Source organism: Pan troglodytes, chromosome 1 (assembly GCF_028858775.2).
Source record: "Pan troglodytes isolate AG18354 chromosome 1, NHGRI_mPanTro3-v2.0_pri, whole genome shotgun sequence".
NCBI lineage: Eukaryota > Metazoa > Chordata > Mammalia > Primates > Hominidae > Pan > Pan troglodytes.
Window position 1 is genome coordinate 144,932,988 of NC_072398.2, and position 19,239 is coordinate 144,952,226.

Consider the following 19,239-nt stretch of genomic DNA (forward strand, 5'->3'; position numbering starts at 1 on the left):
CAGCATTCTAGTCTTCAGACTCAATATTGCAAACAGAAAAAAAGACTTTATTCCTGAAGTGTATCTGATGGAAAAATGGAGACAGAGATTGAGTTACTTAAGTCTACTCAATTTTCATCTATTGTTCTTTCCATCAAGCCAAATTAGCTGTCCTTCTTTAGCTGACTAGTAGGAAAAATCAGAAAAACCAGAAATTAAGGGCATTTAAGAACGGCTGCCTTCCCTCAGTCCTGGAATTCTAGGAATATTTCAGAAATCTGTGGTTATTTGTTACAAAAACTGGGGGAAGATTTTACAATGGCAAGTCCTGTGAGATGAGCACCTTAACTAAGTGATCAAAGTGAATATCACTAGTAGGTGACATATTAACATCATGTACACCTGAGATTGATGCCCCGAGAAGGGCACACTATCACTTCAGTGTTATTTATGACCAAAATACACAACCTGCACCCAATCATGAGACTATGTCACACAAATCCAGATTGAGGAACCCTCCACAAAATGACTGCTCAGTGCATTTCAAAAGTGTTGAGGTCGTGAAAGACAAAGGAAGACAGGACTGCCACAGATGGGAGGAGACTAAGGAAACCTAACAATTCAGTTAATCACCGTGTTAGTGTATTAAACACAGTGTAGGATCCTGAGTAAAATCCTGGACCAGACAAAGGTCATTAATGGGAAAACTGACAATATTTAATAAGATGTATAGATTGGTTATTAGTATTCTATTGGTGTTGATTATCCAGGGATTTTATTTTTTATTTATTCTTTTTTTTTTTTTGAGATGGAGTCTCACTCTGTTACCTAGGCTGGAGTGCAGTGGCGTGATCTCAGCTCACTGCAACTTCTGCCTCCCTGGTTCAAGCAATTCTCCTGCCTTAGCCTCCTGAGTAGCTGGGATCATAGGCGTGCACCATCAAGCCTGGCTAATTTTTGTATTTTTATTAGAGACAGGGTTTCACCATGTTGACGAGGCTGGTCTCGAACTCCTGATCTCAGGTTATCTGCCCGCCTTGGCCTGCCATGCTGGAATTACAGGCATGAGCCACCACACCCAGCCCAATTGTCCAGTTTTGATAACTGCAATTTGGTTATGTAAGTTGTTAACATTAGGGGAAGCTGAGGGAAGTATATATAGGAACTCTGTACTATTGTGCAACTTTCTATAATCTAAAATTATTTCAAAATAAACAGTCAAAAAATTGAGGGGGGGCATAAAGAATTTCTATATTCTTGCATTTAAAAAATTACCAAGCTTGAGAGTCACATCAATCATTGTCATTCACCAATATGATCACTTTAACCTTTATAATGTGTGTGTAATGTGGGATCCCTTTCAGCATGTGGAAGGGTCATTAGCTGTGGAAGGCACACAGGCTAGACAAGAAAAATTTGGAGAAATGATTCTCAGTGATATGCAGCATTCATTCAACAGATATGCCAGGTAGGTGCTAAGAACACAACTATGAACAACATAATAGATTCCTGGCCTCTTGGAGTTTCCAGTCTTATTAATAAGGAAGATAAAATCGGAACGTTTGTTTTCTGTTTGTTTGTTTGTTTTTGTTTTTGCAAAAATCAGAAGGTGGATTTCTTAGTATAAGGCCATGGGGGCATAGAGACTTGTGTCAAAAGAAGAAATTTGCTACAAAAGTTGGAGAAGGTATTCAAATTGTTAAGGTAGTGGTGTGTGTGTGTGTGTGAGAGAGAGAGAGAGATTGTGTGAGTGTAGTGTGTGTGGTGTGCTCTTGCTGTGAACCAGTAATACTTGTAGACAGGAAAAGGCAGAAAGGTGAATTACAGGAGAAAATCAGTAGAAGGTCGTAAGGGGGACAGACTGAAAGGAAGGAGTAAAGGGAGGAAAGGTAGAAATGAGGACAGTTAAAGTCATTTAATAATACCACGTAGGCCACTGGCCTAACTGCAAAGAAGGCAAGAAGGTCGCAGGGTAATGAAGGCCTCCTCTAAGTGTGATTTCAGAAGATGTGGGTGAAAAGGGTAGAGGAAAAGATTGGGGATGAGAGAGAAGCAAGAGGAAAACATCAAATTGGGGACTGCTGAGATGGGGAATGGAGCATGAACATGGTATGGAAGGAAGGATACTAGCTGCCTATAAGTGGGAAAGGAGACCATCCGGGTCGTACCCAGGCGGAGGCGAGCGCGCCCGGGGTGCGGCTGGCCCAGCCCGACCCCGAAGTGCTGGCGAACGGGGGCGCCTGGGCCGGGCGCTGGGTCGGGGAAGGTTGCGGGGGCAGAGGGGGAGGTGTGCGCAGTGTTTGGTGATGTCATTGCAAGTCAGTGAGCGGTGAAATTTAACACCGGCCGGATTTGCTTGGCTCCTCTTCTTCCAGGCAAAGCAGCCGGCGGCAGTCAACGCCGAGCGCCTGCAGTTGCCACCGGCCCCCTCGCACCGACTTGATTTCCGAAGTGGGTGTGTGTGCTTGTTTGACAAACGTTCGGGCGCGGGCTGTTTCCAAGGACTTCCTCCCCCACTTCATCTCCTTCCCTACCCCCACCCCTTTCTCCTCCCAGGCCCAAAGCAGAGGACTCCACTGGAGTCACAGAGTCGCCTTTGAACCGCAAGTGAACTTGAGTGCTGCACTAGCAGCCCGGCTCCGGCTGCCGCCGGCGCCCCGAGGCCTCCCAGTGAGGTTTACCTCCTCTCCCGCCCTCCCCGGGGAGCGCAACCCTGGGCTCGTTCGTTACCGAGCCAGAGAGCTAGGAAGCCTGTCCTCCCCTTCGGGTGCTATTTCCTACCTCCTCCCGACTTCACCCCCTCGCCTCCTTTTTTTCTTGTTGCGGGTTTGAAGCATGGTTTTCATGTGATTGTTTTTTCCCTTTTTCATGGACAGTACCTGCACCCTAAGCAGTTCAGAGTTGGCTTCTGTTTTCCGTTAGCGCTTTGCTGCACGGACAAATGCATACAAATGCATTTAAGAGCCCACAGAACAAGGCGTGGAAAAGTCTCCCCCACGGCAAAAACGTAAGTAGCCCACCCGCCGGGTAGGGTAGGGGTTAGACCAACCCCTCTCTCCACCCCCTGGTTCTGCTGAGCCTGATGGAGATCTGAGGTCCGGCTCCTTGGCACTTTTTGGCGTTAGGAGCGGCCGAGTACCCGCGGTATCTTCCCCTTGTCTTCTCAGCTTGCAAAATACCGTGTTTGAAAGGATGCCTCGTGCCAGCAGATCTCAGACAGTTTATGCTAAAGCGATCTTTTGGCTCGAGAGGAAAAGCTCGCTGGCGCGAGTCCGGAGGTCCAGGGCAGCGGCTCCCGAAGCTCCAGAGCTGGGCTCCGACGATCTCTCTGGCTCCAGCTCCCGCCGCCCTCGCGCCCTCCTCCCCTTCTCCTCCCGCAGGGTCCTGTCGAGGTCCTGCTTCCCCGAGGTGCTTCTCAGGGCGTCCAGCCTGGCGTTTGCTGTGACGCTAGAGGTCCCCCAGGGTCGGTGTGCGCAGCCTGGACCACTGGACTCAGGCGTGAGGAAGGGTCGCCAGCGGGGGGAAGGGGGTGGCTGCAGAACCTCGGGCGTCGGGGGGTTGCTTTTACCCACGGGCTCAGAGGCAATCCCCTCTGGTTAGAAGGCCAAAAAACGTTGCCCATCCGAGCCGAGGCTGCGCCCTGATCATTGCCCTGTCACTGGGGAAGTGGCACTCGCGGCGGGGACTGGGGAGGGGAGCAGGACATGGGGGCGGGCCTGCCCCTCCTGTGGAGGTTTTGGGCGGGTCCTGACGGGCACCCCACCTCCCCTTTGGGCGCTGTACCTGCTCCCATGCCTTCCCTGGGAAAAGGGCTCGGACCAGGGGTTGCGCGGCTTTGGCTGGATGCCCTGGTCCCCCTGGAAGAAGTCAGTGGGTTACACAAGTTTGCTTCTGGCCCCTGGGCGAGAAGGGTGAACGCGGCTGTGGAAGTCTTCTGCAGAGAGGCTGCCCCTCAGGAGGCTAGGTGGGAGGAGGGCAAGGAACAGAATTGACCGTGTCAGCTGAGGGCAGGCGGAGGCGGGGTGCGGAGAAAGAGCGCCTTGTGGTCGTGTTTGTATGAACATGTGCTTCCCAGCCGCGTGCAGCCCAGCCTGGCTGGGGCTCGCGCGCGCGCTCTCTTCCGACCCCCGGAAGCCTCGCTGCTGGGCTTCCCAGCTGACCAGATGCACCTCCCCGCACACCCCCATCCCCATGCAACAGTGAAGAGGAAACCTCCCAATCTCCTCAACCCCGTGCGGGCAGCGCGGTGCTGGAGGCTGGGGAGTCCCTGGAGCGAGTAGAGGTCAAGCTCTGCTTGAGAAGGGTTGCCTTCTCAGAGCGGCTCACGCAGGTCGCATGGGGTTCCCAGGCAGAAGATTTCCCGCCACTGTTCTCGATAAACATCCCTCTGTGTGGACCAGCCTGGAGAGTCGGGGGTTGCAGCCGATCCTGCGGAACTGACAGATCTTCCCGCTGATCAGGGGCGGATGCAGAGAGGCTCTAGCCCTGCCAGCCTGGAGACTCCAGGAGAGGCGGAGTGAGGCCCTCCACCTCTTGCCCAGCCAGCCTCCGCATGCGGCCCTCCTGCAGCTCCTGCCCCGAGGGCTTTCCCTCTGCCACCGCGCGAGGCCCACGCTGGTGACTAACACTCCCCTTGGTAGTTGTGACCAACCACCGGAGTTAAAGCAGATCTGCTCCTGGGTTTTGTCTTGTCTGGTTTACACTTCCCTTCCAGACGCTCCCAGAAAAGGCCCTGCATAAATTCTTGGGCAGTTTGGGGTTTGTAAATTGGGTCCAGATGATTTGGGGGGAGGGAGGCAGAGAAACCAAATAGAATGGATTGCACCGGAGGAAATTCTGAAGAAAAATTATAAAACGTGGAATGGGAAGAGAACCCTTGTGCAGAGACGTGGGGATAAGTAGCAGGTTCTGGATGAAGGTGTTTGTCTCCCATGACCACCAGAGGCCTTGCAGCCCTTGGTTATCTCATAATATCCAATTTGTTCTATTACAGGGGCCATTAGGGATGGGCTGCAGAGAATTAAGGGTAATTCATAATTACATCAGATTACAGAACTCACAGCTCCAACCACACATGCAAACTTGGGAAAGATAGTTAATGATTGGGCTGAAAAAATTGTTTCTAGAAAATCCAATTTTCATAAATAATTTGGAATTTTTCCCTTTGAAAAATAATGCCACCAACCCTTCGGAGTTTGAGGCGGGGCGGGGCGGGGGGGCTGGATTTGGAAGAAGTAGCTGATTTATAATGTTAGGCCACTGAATTAAACCTTAGAGTCTCTGATGAAATCCCTGAGTTTTATTTTCCTTTTCTGGTGATGTTTTGTAAGAGAGGGAGCACTTTTTAAAATCACAGTTCTTATTAGTCACCCAAAAACAGTTCCAGTTTAAAACTGGATCTTTACGACACTTTCTTTCGTGGGGTCTTTTATATGGGTTGCCTAACGTGAATTTGTAGAATTAATAAAATTAATGAAATCTCAAAGTCACCTTTAGATACCTTAATTTGACATATTATCAGAAGGTCTCCGAGGCAGGCTATTATGGTAATTAAAGACTTTTATAACCAAAAAGGAATTTTGGAATATAAAGATCTATTTCCTAGATGGCATGAAATTCTATTTTTTAAAGTTGCTTAGTTATCTTTGTGTTCAAATAAATTTTTAAAATAAGCTGATGTCTCAGGGAGAGTAAATGTAATTTATGGAAAGTACTTTTGAGTGTCATTCAGACATTCTACTTGGTAATTTGTGAACGGCAGAATAAAAGTAAATTTTATTATGGGAATTAGAATAGCTGTGCTAGTTTCCTTGCCATGCCTTCCAACTATGACTTATTTTAGAATTTGTAACTCTAATGAGAAGTAAAGACAATTTTATTTTCATTCTCATAAAAGGCTAACATTATTCTGTCATTCATTTATTCATCATTCATTAGCATATTTATTCAACGCATGTTTACTGAGCTCCAACTACGGGCCCAGTGTGGTTCTAGGCAGTAGAGATACAATGATTGAGTATGACAGATCCACAATTGCTGCTCTCCAGTCTAATAGAGGAAATAGTAAATGAAACAACCAAGTATAACGAAATGAGAGGAGGATATATACATGAGGGGCACCTAGCAGTCTTGGGTGGGTGGGTAGGGGAGGAAAGGATAATACTGGAAGGAAAAGGTAACCAAAGGAAATGAAATCTAGACTGAGACCTTACTGAAAACAACATGAAATTTACCAGACAGAAGGAACAATAAAAGGCTCAGAAGTGAGACAGCACACTGCATTTGAGGGCCTGAAAGAAATGAAGTTGGTTGGAGTACACATTCTAGGGAAGCAGTGACTGGAGCTGGAGCTGGAGAGATAAACAGAGACCAGATTTGGAAAGGCCTTTAAACCATGTTTAACAAGCAGAGGTTAGGGAGACTTGACTTTTCTTGATTTGGGGATGAGTGTATAGGTAGAAGATGCTAGATAAGTTATGTATTTGTTGAAACTCAAGACCATCTGATACTTTCATTGACTGAAGATTATCTGATTCATTAGTTCACTTGAAAATCTTTATCTAACACTAGTATGTGCCAGGAACTTTACTAAGCTAGGCAATAGTTTAACATTCTCTGTGGTATTACTAGGACAGACTAGTTTAGAGGTATTTTTCTTCCCTCCTACTGACTGGACTCTAGACACTTTGATTAAATGAAATTCTTAAGCATTTATCTCCCTTGCACTGCATGAATTGCTTGAATGCTTAGAATTTAACCAAAAGCTCTACAGATTGAGTACTGCTCATCTAAAATGCTTGAGACCAGAAGTGTTTTGGATTTTGAATTTTTTTGGATTTTGGAATATTTGCACATATATAATGAGATATCTTGGGGATGGGACCCAAGTCAAAACGTGAAATTCACTTATGTATCATATATACCTTATACACATAGACTGAAGTTAATTTTATATAATATTTTTAGTAATTTTATGCATGAAATGAAGTTTTGACTGTCACCCATAAAGTGAGGTGTAAAATGATTCCAGTATGGCATCATTTCAGCCCTCAAAACTTTTCAGATTTTGGAGCATTTAGGACTTTGGATTTTCAGATTGGGGGTGCTCAACCTGTAGTATGCTTCATGCTGGTTTAGCTATATAACTACCACCTGAGTTGAATTAATAGTCTGAAAAATTCATTGCAAGTAAGTTAGTGACAGTACTACTTTGCTCCCTGAATCATCCAACTTTATGTCCACTGCTGTGATGAAAACTCCTTTTTCAGTTATTTTGAGAGGAAAGAACAGAAATTTTACTATTTCTCGATCTTAGTAGCTAGTAAAGAGCAAAATCTGTAAAGCTGTCATGACTTAGAGAAGTTTTTGGCATGTAAACGTAGCGTGGTGGAAATCGTTGAAATTATTGATGTATATCACGTGTGTGTGTCTTTCAGATTTGTTCACCATTTTCAATTGGTTTAAAAGAAGGCCACCAACTCATAAAAAGTTGTCTATTCACAAGATTTCACAAGTCCTTCCCACTATTATAAATTGAATCTATGTAGAAGTGAGCATCAGTAGCCTGAAGACATAAGTTATAATACCTAAGAGTCTCAGGGGTACCCTAAGCAAAAGATACCTCGGATTCCCCTAAAGCAACTTGGATCTTTTGAATAAAGAGGAAGTTGAATAGCTCTAAGAATCATCTAGGAACGATGCCTGGAATGGGTATTAGTCATTTACATGTTCTGAGTATGGTCTTTGGATATCTATTTTCTGTCTTATCCTCTTTAGGCCTTTACCCTCACATGTCTGGTTATGTTTGGACTGTTGCTGGTGTCAAAGTGAAAATGTGACTAGCAGCCAGACTCATGCAGAGTGTTTCTTATTTTGTTAGATATCAATATCTTGGGTTATATTTTTTGAGCCTTTATTAAGTGTTTGTTACCATATTGTTGATTTCTTTTGGATATGGTCTGATTTTGTTAAATGTCTGAGTAACTATAACTCTATAACTTTGTATTAGTGACACATGGTCCACATATACAAACCAGTGAATGAAAACAAACATGTTTTGAATATCCAAAAATTGTTCATGTTTAATATACCAACTAGACTGTTTGTGGGAGTAAACTAAATATATGAATGAATTAACAACTTAGTAGACTATTTTAGGTTACTTAAATAGTATTGGACCAAAACTATAGGAAGACCTTTACAGTTTTGTGGTTAAATAACAAACCCTTTATATATATGTATGTGTATACACACACACACACACACACATATACAAACCCTTTATATATATGTATGTGTATACACACACACACACACACACACATATATATATATATAACATTTTGCTAAGTAATTTGCTTTTTGTCTTTTAATGCCAGTATACTAATGTGATCCCATCACACACACAAATTATAGGATTTTACATTTGGAATGTAAAACACAAAAACATAAAATTTGTATTATGTCATCACATGATAGATGAGTCAGCTAAGACCCAGAAGGACAAAGAACAGCTGCTTCCATAGAGGACTCTACCATCTACTGCTAATGTGGAAACTTGATAAGTTTTATTTGTTGAGGAAATGTATAATAAATGTAATATCATAAGGAGGAAAATCCAAAGAAACAAACAAACCTAGTCCATCAGACATTTCCCAAGAATCTTGGATTCATTAAATACCCATATACAATAATGGTTTCGCTCTTTATCAAACTGACTATGTCAATGAAACTTCATCCTTTTCTCTGTGTACCCACTTCAGAGACAAGAAAGCTAAAACGAAAATTAAGAAAAAAAAGAAGAAGGCTTCCATATATGCTACCATAGCAGATTTTAAAAATTCTATTTCCCTTCTCTTTCTTTGGACATCTAACTAAAATTGCCTGTATTTTATTTTATTTTTTCCAAGTGTTAAAAGAATCAAGTCCATAAGGAAAAAGTGAATTCCTCAGTCATTGGGAGATAATACTTTTGATCATTTCCTTTTAAAAAGTATTTACTGTCAATTTCATGTAACACATGGGTACACTAGAGGTAAAAATGAAGACCTGCTGCTTGATATTTACTTTCATAAAAGGTAGGACTTATAGGAGTATAACAAAGTCACAATTAATGTATCAAAAGTACAGAGGTGGGGGAAAGATTCATTCCCCTTTAGAGATGATGGGAAACTTCATGGAGCAAGTATTGATTTAATTGGGCTTTGGGTGTACTTAAGAATGGTAAGTGGAGACTGGGAGGGCATTTCAGACATATACAAGGTCTTTCCAGTGGATGGAGAATAACTTTGTATGGCTGGAACTTTGGAGATATCAGGGGTAGTGGGATCCATACTGCTAAAAAAGGAAATTGAAGCTAAATAATAAGGGTCTTGAATGCATTGTAAGAAATTTTTCCTGTTCTTTTTCAGTTCGCTATTAGTTTTGGTTGTAACTAGACAAAGAGAAAGAGAATCTATTTCAGTCATTGATCTCTACCAGTCCATTCGTCATCAGCTTTCATACATAGGTACATTTATGTAAGGTATGGCTCAACTGGTTTGTCATAATCCCCTAGGATCACCTGTCTAAAGAATGATGTTTGATGTGCTCAGGTTTTCCTGCCTCACACCAGGAATGGACTTGTTAACATGTTTATTTCCATTTTTCTCCACTGAGGTCATTGGGGAAGTTTATGAGTTTGTTGAATTGCTAAATGAGTAGTGCTGGCTGTTGTACTTGTCATTAGTTATTTTTAAGGGAAAAGTGCCTGTTGGGTTGTTTCTATGCATCTGAGTGAGCTGATTACCTTGGGCAGGTGAGACATGCTTCCATTCACATTCAACTTTCTAGTTAAGACAGCATAATTGAGATGCACTATCCTTCATTGACTGTAATCCTAAGTAAGCAGTTTTCTAGTCTCGCTGATATGTATCCTGCCAGTTATATGTTGAAACATAAATTTGAAAGGTAAATAGCCTCCTTACTCAAGCTCTAAATCATATTAGGATACATCCTGGAGAGCCCACACATCATTTTAATCTTGCACGATGGTCCTCAACCTTGTTTGCACATTAGAATCAGTGGAAAATGTTTTAAAATGCCTGTGTTATTGGACACATTAAAATCAGAATCTCTGTGGGGCAAGGAGAGAAAGATCCAATTATTAGTTTTTAAAACTCCCCAGGTGGGCCAGGCATGGTGGCTCATGCCTGTAATCCCAGCACTTTGGGAGGCCGAAGCGGGCAGATCACCTGAGGTCAGGAGTTCGAGACCAGCCTGGCCAACATGGTGAAACTCCGTCTCTACTAAAAATACAAAAATTAGCTGGGTGTGCAGTTAGAATGGCAATCATTAAAAAGTCAGGAAACAACAGGTGCTGGAGAGGATGTGGAGAAATAGGAACACTTTTACACTGTTGGTGGGACTGTAAACTAGTTCAACCATTGTGGAAGTCAGTGTAGCGATTCCTCAGGGATCTAGAACTAGAAATACCATTTGACCCAGCCATCCCATTACTGGGTATATACTCAAAGGACTATAAATCATGCTGCTATAAAGACACATGCACACGTATGTTTATTGCAGCATTATTCACAATAGCAAAGACTTGGAACCAACCCAAATGTCCAACAACGATAGACTGGATTAAGAAAATGTGGCACATATACACCATGGAATACTATGCAGCCATGAGAAATGATGAGTTCATGTCCTTTGTAGGGACATGGATGAAATTGGAAATCATCATTCTCAGTAAACTACCGCAAGAACAAAAAACCAAACACCACATATTCTCACTCATAGGTGGGAATTGAACAATGAAAACACATGGGCACAGGAAGGGGAACATCACACTCTGGGGAGTGTTGTGGGGTGGGGGGAGGGGGGAGGGATAGCATTGGGAGATATACGTAATGCTAGATGACGAGTTAGTGGGTGCAGCGCACCAGCATGGCCCATGTATACATATGTAACTAACCTGCACATTGTGCACTTGTACCCTAAAACTTAAAGTATAATAAAAAAAAAATTAGCCGGGTGTGGTGGCAGGCGCCTGTAATTCCAGCTACTCAGGAGGCTGAGACAGGAGAATTGCTTGAACCTGGCAAGCAGAGGTTGCAGTGAGCTGAGATCGCTCCACTGCACTCCAGACTGGGTAACAAAGAGCGAACTCCATCTCAAGAAAACAAAAACAAAAACAAAACAAAACTCCCCAGGTAATTCCAGGGTGCAGCCGAGGGGTAAAAAGATCCAAACAGGAGGACTTTATATCATCTCTTGAGGGTCATTTATTTTAGAGTAGTGGTCCTCAGAATGTAGTCCCAGATCAGTAGCGTCAGTACACCCAGGAACTTGTTATAAATGCATATTCTTGAGCCCCACCCCAGACATACTTAGTTAGAAATTGTGGGGGTGAGGCCCAGTGATTGCTCACAAGTCCTTCATGCGATTCTGATCACACTAAAGTTTGAAAACCACTGACCTAGTGCAGTAGGAAAGGATTTTAAAAGGGCCAAATAATATTTTAGGGTCATGTCATGTTATAAAATTAGATATATGTGATTTAAGCAAAAGTAAAATCAATTTAGATGTATTTTAATAACATTGTAAATATAAACACAGTGAATGTTCTAAATAGTTTTTTCTCAGAGTTTGGCACACGTACAATCTGCACTAGAATCACCTAGTTAAAATGTATGCATCCTGCGTATCCATCGCAAATTTTTGAATCATAATCTCTGTGTCAGGGCCCAAAATCTGCATTTTTTACAAGTTCCTCAGGTGAGTCTAACATTTGGAAGCCATCCATCTAAATGAATAATGCCATATATAAGAATGTTTCATAGGCCTCATTAGAATATATGGTTTAGTTATTTATCCATATCAGCTGAAATCTCTGCAATGATTCAGTTGATTTGTTTGTAGAGTTAGTGACAGTTGTTAAGTATTCTATCAAAACCTTGTCTTATAAGAGCTGTGCTCTGGACTGAGTACGGCCATAGAATGTTCAATTTTAAAATTACTAACAAAGGATAAATACCGTTTTAATACAAATGAAATTTGTGCTCCATTATAAATAGTCGAATTATATATTCGCTGGCTTAAGCTTTGTAAAAAGATCATCTTTCTTACATTAAGATGCTCCTTATACTAGTTGGTAAAGGTAAAAAACATCTTATTAGTAATAAATAGAAAATGTACCAATTACTACTAGTACATCAGGAATTTAATAAAAGGGAATTAATGGTTTATAGACAGCTCCATAATCACTCCTTGCGGAACTGCATTTTACAAATATATCATTTGAACAGTCCCTGGGTTAGAATCAAAAACAGAATCAGGGTCTATATTAGCAAAATTAGGTAATGAAGTATTGTTTTCAGCATGCTTATCATCTCTCTTCAAAATTATTTCTGTAATTTTCATTTTGGAGGTAGATACAGCCAATTATGAAGAATGTTCAACAAAATTTATTAAAAGTTTGGTTATACTAGCAATGTCGCAAAACATTTTTGCTTAGATAGCTTATCAATACTAATGGACATTTTAATTTGTAGTGATTGGGTATTGTGCTCATAGCTACTACTAATCAAAATGCTCAATGTTGACATCTACAGGCCATTGCTATTTTCAAAACCAAAAAATCATGAATCTAGTACCAGTGATTTAAGTATGATATTCAAATGGCTTTCACATATAACCATTAAACAAATAAATAGCTGGTTCCATTAACTTATAATCACTATAGTTAAGCAACTGTAATTTGCGTTATTTTTGTGGAAATTTCTATTACTTTGTATGAAATTGCATATATGGTAATTTAACATAATATATGATAATAATACCACCTATACTAGTTCATATTTATTGAATGTTTCCTATGTGCCAGGTACTGTTTTCTGTGCTTTACATGAAATTTTTAAGTTAATCTTCAGAAAATCTTACGAGATGGGTTTAACAGATAAAGCAACTAAGGCATAGAATGATTAAAAATGTGCCCAAGTCACTTAGTAAGTGGCAAAACTGGAATTTCACTTCAGAGCCTTTGGTCTTAACCACTATGAATATTAAAATATCATGCTATTTAAAATAATTGCTTAATTCTTAATCTTGCATAGACTGTTTTGGATTCTATATGGTTGTAAATGTCCAACTAGTAAGTTTTTCCCAAATGCTTTTTTCTTTTCCTAGGAAATCACTTCTTCATTTTATTGTACTATGTGTGGCTGGGGTTGTTGTTCATGCACAAGAACAAGGTAAGAAAATTACCTTTTAATTTATTTGCTTACTTAAAAATTCTACTTCCAGACAGCAAAAGTACATAACTTTCAACTCATTATAACTGTAAATTCAACATTAAACAATAACAAAAATTCCACCCAGTACCATGAGAATGTAAGATTAAAGAAACCAATTTTGGGGGGAAATATGACCTTTAAGAAATTACTCATATCTTCCGTCTGTGAAATTGCTTACATTTTTAAGCAAACTCTATAAAAAAGAAGTTTTGTACAATAAAAAGGCTTTGCTTGTGACTTCATTTTAAGTGGGAGTTCTTGGGGGTGGCAAACTGTGACTGAATTACCTTTGCACTTCTTGATACAACAAAAGCATATAATAAATGTTCCGTCCAGATTTGCATCATTAAGAAACAAAATGGAATTTGCATACTAGTGGGCTTAGGATTCTATGTAATTCAAATGGAGAGGTTTAGAAAATAAACCTAAACCTGTTTTGTTTGTGCCTACTAGTTAATTACTCTGGTAGTATGATGATAGAGTTTCAGGAGTCTATGTATATCCTAATTCATTCATTTAAACATGATTGAAGCATCTTCTATTTCCTGTGTAATATCCTATTGCCAATGATTGGAAATGTAAATAAGATAATGTCTGTAGCATCAAAGTGAAAAAAATGCCTTTATCAAAGGCAAAAAACATACCAAAGTCAAAGAGACAAATCCTAGAACTGTGCTGGACCTACAGATAATATTACCAAGGCCTCAGATTTGTTTGTTTGTTTTTCTCCCCTGCCTTAGAGGTAGCAAAGGGCTCTTCTGCACAGAGCTGCCAAAGCATTAATTCTTACAGAACCAAGTTTTCAGTTGAGTGGTCAGTTTGATGAACCCCTTGTCAGTTTGATCAATTGATCAAATAACAGTAAGAAAAAGACAAGTAAACAAATTATGAATGAAATATGTGCAAGGTAGAGAGAGGGCAAAAAGGAAGAGTGGTACTCTGGTTGACCAAATTGACAAGTAGATACAGATAAATATTCTTTCAAATATCACATAGATGAATTAAAATATTTCTTAGAAGACATTTTCTAAATCTCTTTTATGGGAAATGATTAAATTAAGCCACATGTCACATGTAACTTCATGAAAAACTATTCTTAACCAAGGCATTTATGTTACTTCATTTAGCTTGAAGTAGCCATGAAGAGGAGAAAAACTCTCTCTCTTAATTTATTGTTATTATCACTGTTACTGTTTCTGAGAACTTACTATGAGCTACTAGTCACTGTGCTATTAGAATACACATTTACTTCACTGCTGCCTCATCGCAGGGTTTTGTAATTATGGCCATGATAGAATTGCTGAAACTAAGATTAAGGAGAATAGGTAACCACCTCCAAGTAAAAGCTTAATGAATGGAAGAACCAAGATTTGAGCTCATATTTTGACTGCAAAGTCTACAAACTCCTTAAAATTGAGGCTCCTAGAGCCACAGAGAAGATAAGGAAGAGAAGAATACAATTATTAATTAAGTGTGTATTTTGTATCATGTCTTTTGCTGGTACTTTACATATATTATTCTAATCATCATAATGAACCTGCAGAGTAGGTATTATAGATGAAGAAACTGAGACTCAAAGAAGTGGCTCACCTACAGCTTAGATTTGAATCTAGGTCTGTCCATCTCTGAAGACAAAACTCTTTCCCTTAAACATCCTCTAGCTTCACAGTTGCCAGCCACTGGCATTATGAGTTTAATAATTTACCAAATATATTATTATCAAAATATGAGAAACCCATGCAAAGATATAGGGAAAATTAAATATTTATGAACTGATTTTTTAAAAATCTAGAACCAACAAAAGGAATAAATGAAAGAAACAACATATTTCTGTCACCGTTAGGATCTCATTTATGGAATGTAAAATATGTTCTTTTATTTCAGGGCAAGCATCATAATTTTCAATTTTATACACCTAAAATTTTATTTCCAGTTCTTAACAAAAAGAAAAGTCCTTTAGAAAACCTCTCAGACTTTAGAAAATTGAATATTTTTGAGCACAAAAAAAGAAATGGAAATAGCATATTATCAGAAACTTAGAAACACTTTTTTCCTAAAAGAAATTTTCTGATTAAATTGGCACGATGCAATTTGTAACATCTAATCAGGAGACTGGAAAACCATTATCAGATAAATTGTGTTTTTATATGATCACAGATATTATTTATATTAATACTGCTGAATATGTTTGAGTGAGAGATTATCCTAAGTTAGACTTATCAGAAATAAATATTTGTATGCTTATGAGATTTTTCAAAACTTAAAAAAGTATATCAAAGAATTACAAGTACTGTACAAAGTTTAAAGGCCAAATTGTATGACAAAACATATAGTAAAAAGCAGTGTCCCTTCCCCTTACCCACTCCTACTATTGTCTGCCCAAACTCTTTTAGCACCTTCTTTTGGTTTTAACATCTATATTTAATACTATAATATGTTTAAATATTATATTGACTTCCTATTATTAATGATGAGGACTTAACATTACTATTCTCTGTGTCTCCTTTCCCTACTTCTATTCTCTCAATATAGTTTTATCCAATTTTTGGTTAAATTAATATTCACAATTCAGCTTATTATGACCATGTGTATATTTTTTTTTATCCCTGAGCCATGTACGTTTATATTTTTTTCTTGTGAATTTACAAGATTGCCTCCTTTTCTGTTTGCTTTATGTTCTATGTCACTATCACTAAATCTCAGATATTTTGAAATATATTTTCCCCCAAACGCACCAAGTACTCCAGAAATTTGATTCTTTTCTTGGAGATATTCCTTCTGCATGCTAAAATTCTGCTCTGCTATGGACCAGTAGTTCTCTAAGCTTCCAGTAGAGCTGATATCTGTGTTAGATGGAGTTTCTTGGAAGTCTTATGTCATTTTTCAAAGTCTATTTCCTTATTTGGGTGCAGCATATCCTCTAGTTGCATCCTGAGAATATGCACTTGGGTGGTGCATTTTTTTACAACATTCCATTTCTGAGAATGTTGTTTATTCTCAGTCTTACAGGTAGTTCAGGTGAGTATAAAATTTTAGGCTGTAAATATTATTCCCTCAGAATTTGAAATATTTTCATCTTTTGCCTTTTTTTATCTGGCTTGCAGACTTTTTAAATCTGATGTTATATTAATTCTTGATCCTTTATATGTGACCTTTTAATTTCCCTTTTAATCCCTTAAGATCATCTATTTATCTTTGATGTTTTGGAAGGTTACAATAATCTCTCTTGGTACAGGTCTTTTTACAATTCATTGTGCTAGGCACTTAGTAGGCCTTTTCAGTGTGGAAGCATCCTTAATTTTCTGGGAATTTTCCTGCGTTATGTTTTTCTTCCTGATATATTTATTTCCTCTTTCTTCAATATCTTTTAAATATTAAATCTTCAGTATTGGGCTCTTTATTTTCTTATTTTTAGATCCTATTTTCCGTCTTTGTTTTATGTACTACTTTATGTGAGATTTTTCATCACTTACTATTCCAAACATTTTGTTTAATTTCTTATTTCTTCTGTGTTTAAATTGGTTTTTGTTTTTTGTTTTTGTTTTTGTTTTTGTTTTTTTTGAGACAGTGTCTCACTCTGTCGTCCAGGCTGGAGTGCAGTGGCGCAATCTCGGCTCACTGCAAGCTCTGCCTCCCAGGTTCATGCCATTCTCCTGCCTCAGCCTCCCGAGTAGCTGGGACTACAGGCACCCGCCACCACGCCCAGCTAATTTTTTGTATTTTTAGTAGAGACAGGGTTTCACCATGTTAGCCAGGATGGTCTCGATCTCCTGATCTCGTGATCCTCCAGCCTCGGCCTCCCAAAGTGCTGGGATTACAGGCGTGAGCCACAGCGCCTGGCCTCTGTGTTTAAATTTTTAAGGGTTTTTTCACTGAGACTAGTCTTTTTTTTTTTTTCATCCTGTTCTCGTTTCTTTGATGCAATGTCTACTTTTATCTCTGTAAGGATAAGAATGACGATTTTTTCAACTTTTCTTCTGCTCTCTGCATTGTCTTTGTTCTAAATTTTTGTATTGGTCTGTCTTTTATGTTGGAGAAGTTGTTTATAAGTATGCAACATTTCTGTTATCATTTAAAAGTAAGACACTGGCCAGATGCGAGGCTCATGCTTGTAATCCCAGCACTTTGGGAGACTGAGGCGGGTACATTATCTGAGGTCAGGAGTTCGAGCCTGGCCAAAATGGTGAAACCCCACCGCTACTGGAAAATACAAAAAAATTAGCCGGATGTGGTGGCGTATGCCTGTAATCCCACCTACTTGGGAGGCTAAGGCAGAAGAACTACCCGAGCCCAGGAGACAGAGGTTGCAGGGCGCTGAGATCGTGCCAGTGCACTCCAGCCTGGCCGACAGAGTGAGACTCTGTCTCAAAAAAAAAAAAAAAAAAAAAAGTAAGACACTAAAAATATGCTTAACAACTGTTTGCATGGGTAGGCTAGTTAACTGAGATGTTTCACATAGAGGATGATTAAGTAGAAACCTGTCTGACTATTTTGTTAGGCTACACATGTCTAAGGCTGCAGAACTTCTCTAGAGAGGGATCCTCCAACACCTTACTTGTAGAATATAATCCTGGTTGCCACTGTTATTAGAGTTAAGTGATATAAAGAGGTTCTTGGGTTGATGGGGGGAGGATTGTCTCACAATTTTGTATGTCATTTTTAGCCAAATCCCTTCTCAATACAGAGCTTCCCTTCCATTTTCCTCTATGATTGATTCAATGCTTCTATGTCATTAACCTTTGGTCTCCTTTAGTCTGGAAACTTCTTATGCAAACTTTCAATCCTCCACCCTCACATATCCTCAACCCCCAATTTGAAGCCTCAATGCTGAATTCATTGATTTGGTGCCTCCAATTCTTGAGCCTTTTCAGGATTTTGCAATATGAATCAGCCTGCCTGTCATTAGCATTTGCCTCTGAAGCCCTTAGGTTCAGTTTTTTCAGCTCTGGTAATTTCTTCATGTGCTTTTCATTTTCCAAAAATTTGTTGATATATTTTGTCTGCTGTTCTCTCTTCTACTCATTAACTTTTTCCCTGTAGTTCTAAACCACATTTCCTTATTCTCCTTTGAGTAAGATTTTAAGAATGAGAAGAAATAAGCATCTATGTGATTTGTCATGGTTTCAGTAAATTCCCTTAAATTTTAACACAGCTAAGAAAAAACATTTTAAGTACCTTATTAATAGATGTAAATTGTATATTTTTTATGTCCAAGTTTTAGGTGTAATCTAATGAATAAATGATTCTATCTCCAGAAAAATTAATTATGTAAGTCTGAGTTTTCTGAGGATTTGACAGATGTAGATACCTTTTCTTACCTGATATGTGTATTTTCGTTATTACTTTGTCTGTGTTGGTGGGATGGCTGCCAGTGAGATGTTGGCATAGCTACAACACTTCTCTACAATGACTTGCACCATGCATAATGTGTAACTAATTCTTAACATGCACATCTTTCTCAGGTTCATGATCCCTAGGTGTGAAAACCACGTGTGTAAAAATCTCTGTGTAGAATACTCATCCCGAAGAATTTCCCATAGAAATTAATCTGAAATGTGTTTATTGTTAACAGAAGCAGTTCATTGTAGCTGCAGTAACTTCAAGTCCTTTCTTCACAAACACTTGTATGGGCACTTAGCCAAAACTTCTATACATAGCTTAGAGCTTCATTTCTCATTTTATAAATAAATTAGCATTTATCTCTTTATACAGAATAGATGTGCTATTTAAAGTAAGAATACTTCTAAGAAACGATTGCCACCTTTAACATACCCAGTGTGACAGTGGTATTTAAGCACAGGTGTTCCAGAGCCAGCATCTTAGAGTTAAGCCCAGTTTCCACCATTTATTAGCTAACTGACCTTGAGCAAGTTTCTTAAATACTCTCTGAGCCTCATTTTTAACAATGCTAAAGTGAAGAAAATAGTAATACTTACTACACAAGGCTGTCGTGTGGATAAAATAACACATGTAAAGTGCT

At 39.5% G+C, this 19,239-nt stretch overlaps 1 protein-coding gene across 6 annotated transcripts in view; it reads left to right on the forward strand.

Annotated features, from left to right (window-relative positions):
• Window positions 1-2,300: 2,300 nt before the first annotated feature.
• COL24A1 (collagen type XXIV alpha 1 chain) overlaps window positions 2,301-19,239 on the forward strand; it is a 404,239-nt gene continuing 387,300 nt past the window's right edge. For 5 of the 6 annotated variants that reach the window (XM_016921775.4, XM_063799997.1, XM_063799993.1 and 2 more), the window contains exons 1-3: window positions 2,301-2,434; window positions 2,856-2,986; window positions 13,153-13,217. In XM_016921775.4, the coding sequence (XP_016777264.1) occupies window positions 2,931-2,986; window positions 13,153-13,217 (121 nt within the window). In that variant the 5' untranslated portion in view covers window positions 2,301-2,434; window positions 2,856-2,930. Of the gene's footprint in view, window positions 2,435-2,535; window positions 2,987-13,152; window positions 13,218-19,239 lie in introns of all 6 variants that reach the window. The other variant, XM_024346835.3, reaches the window with a different exon arrangement.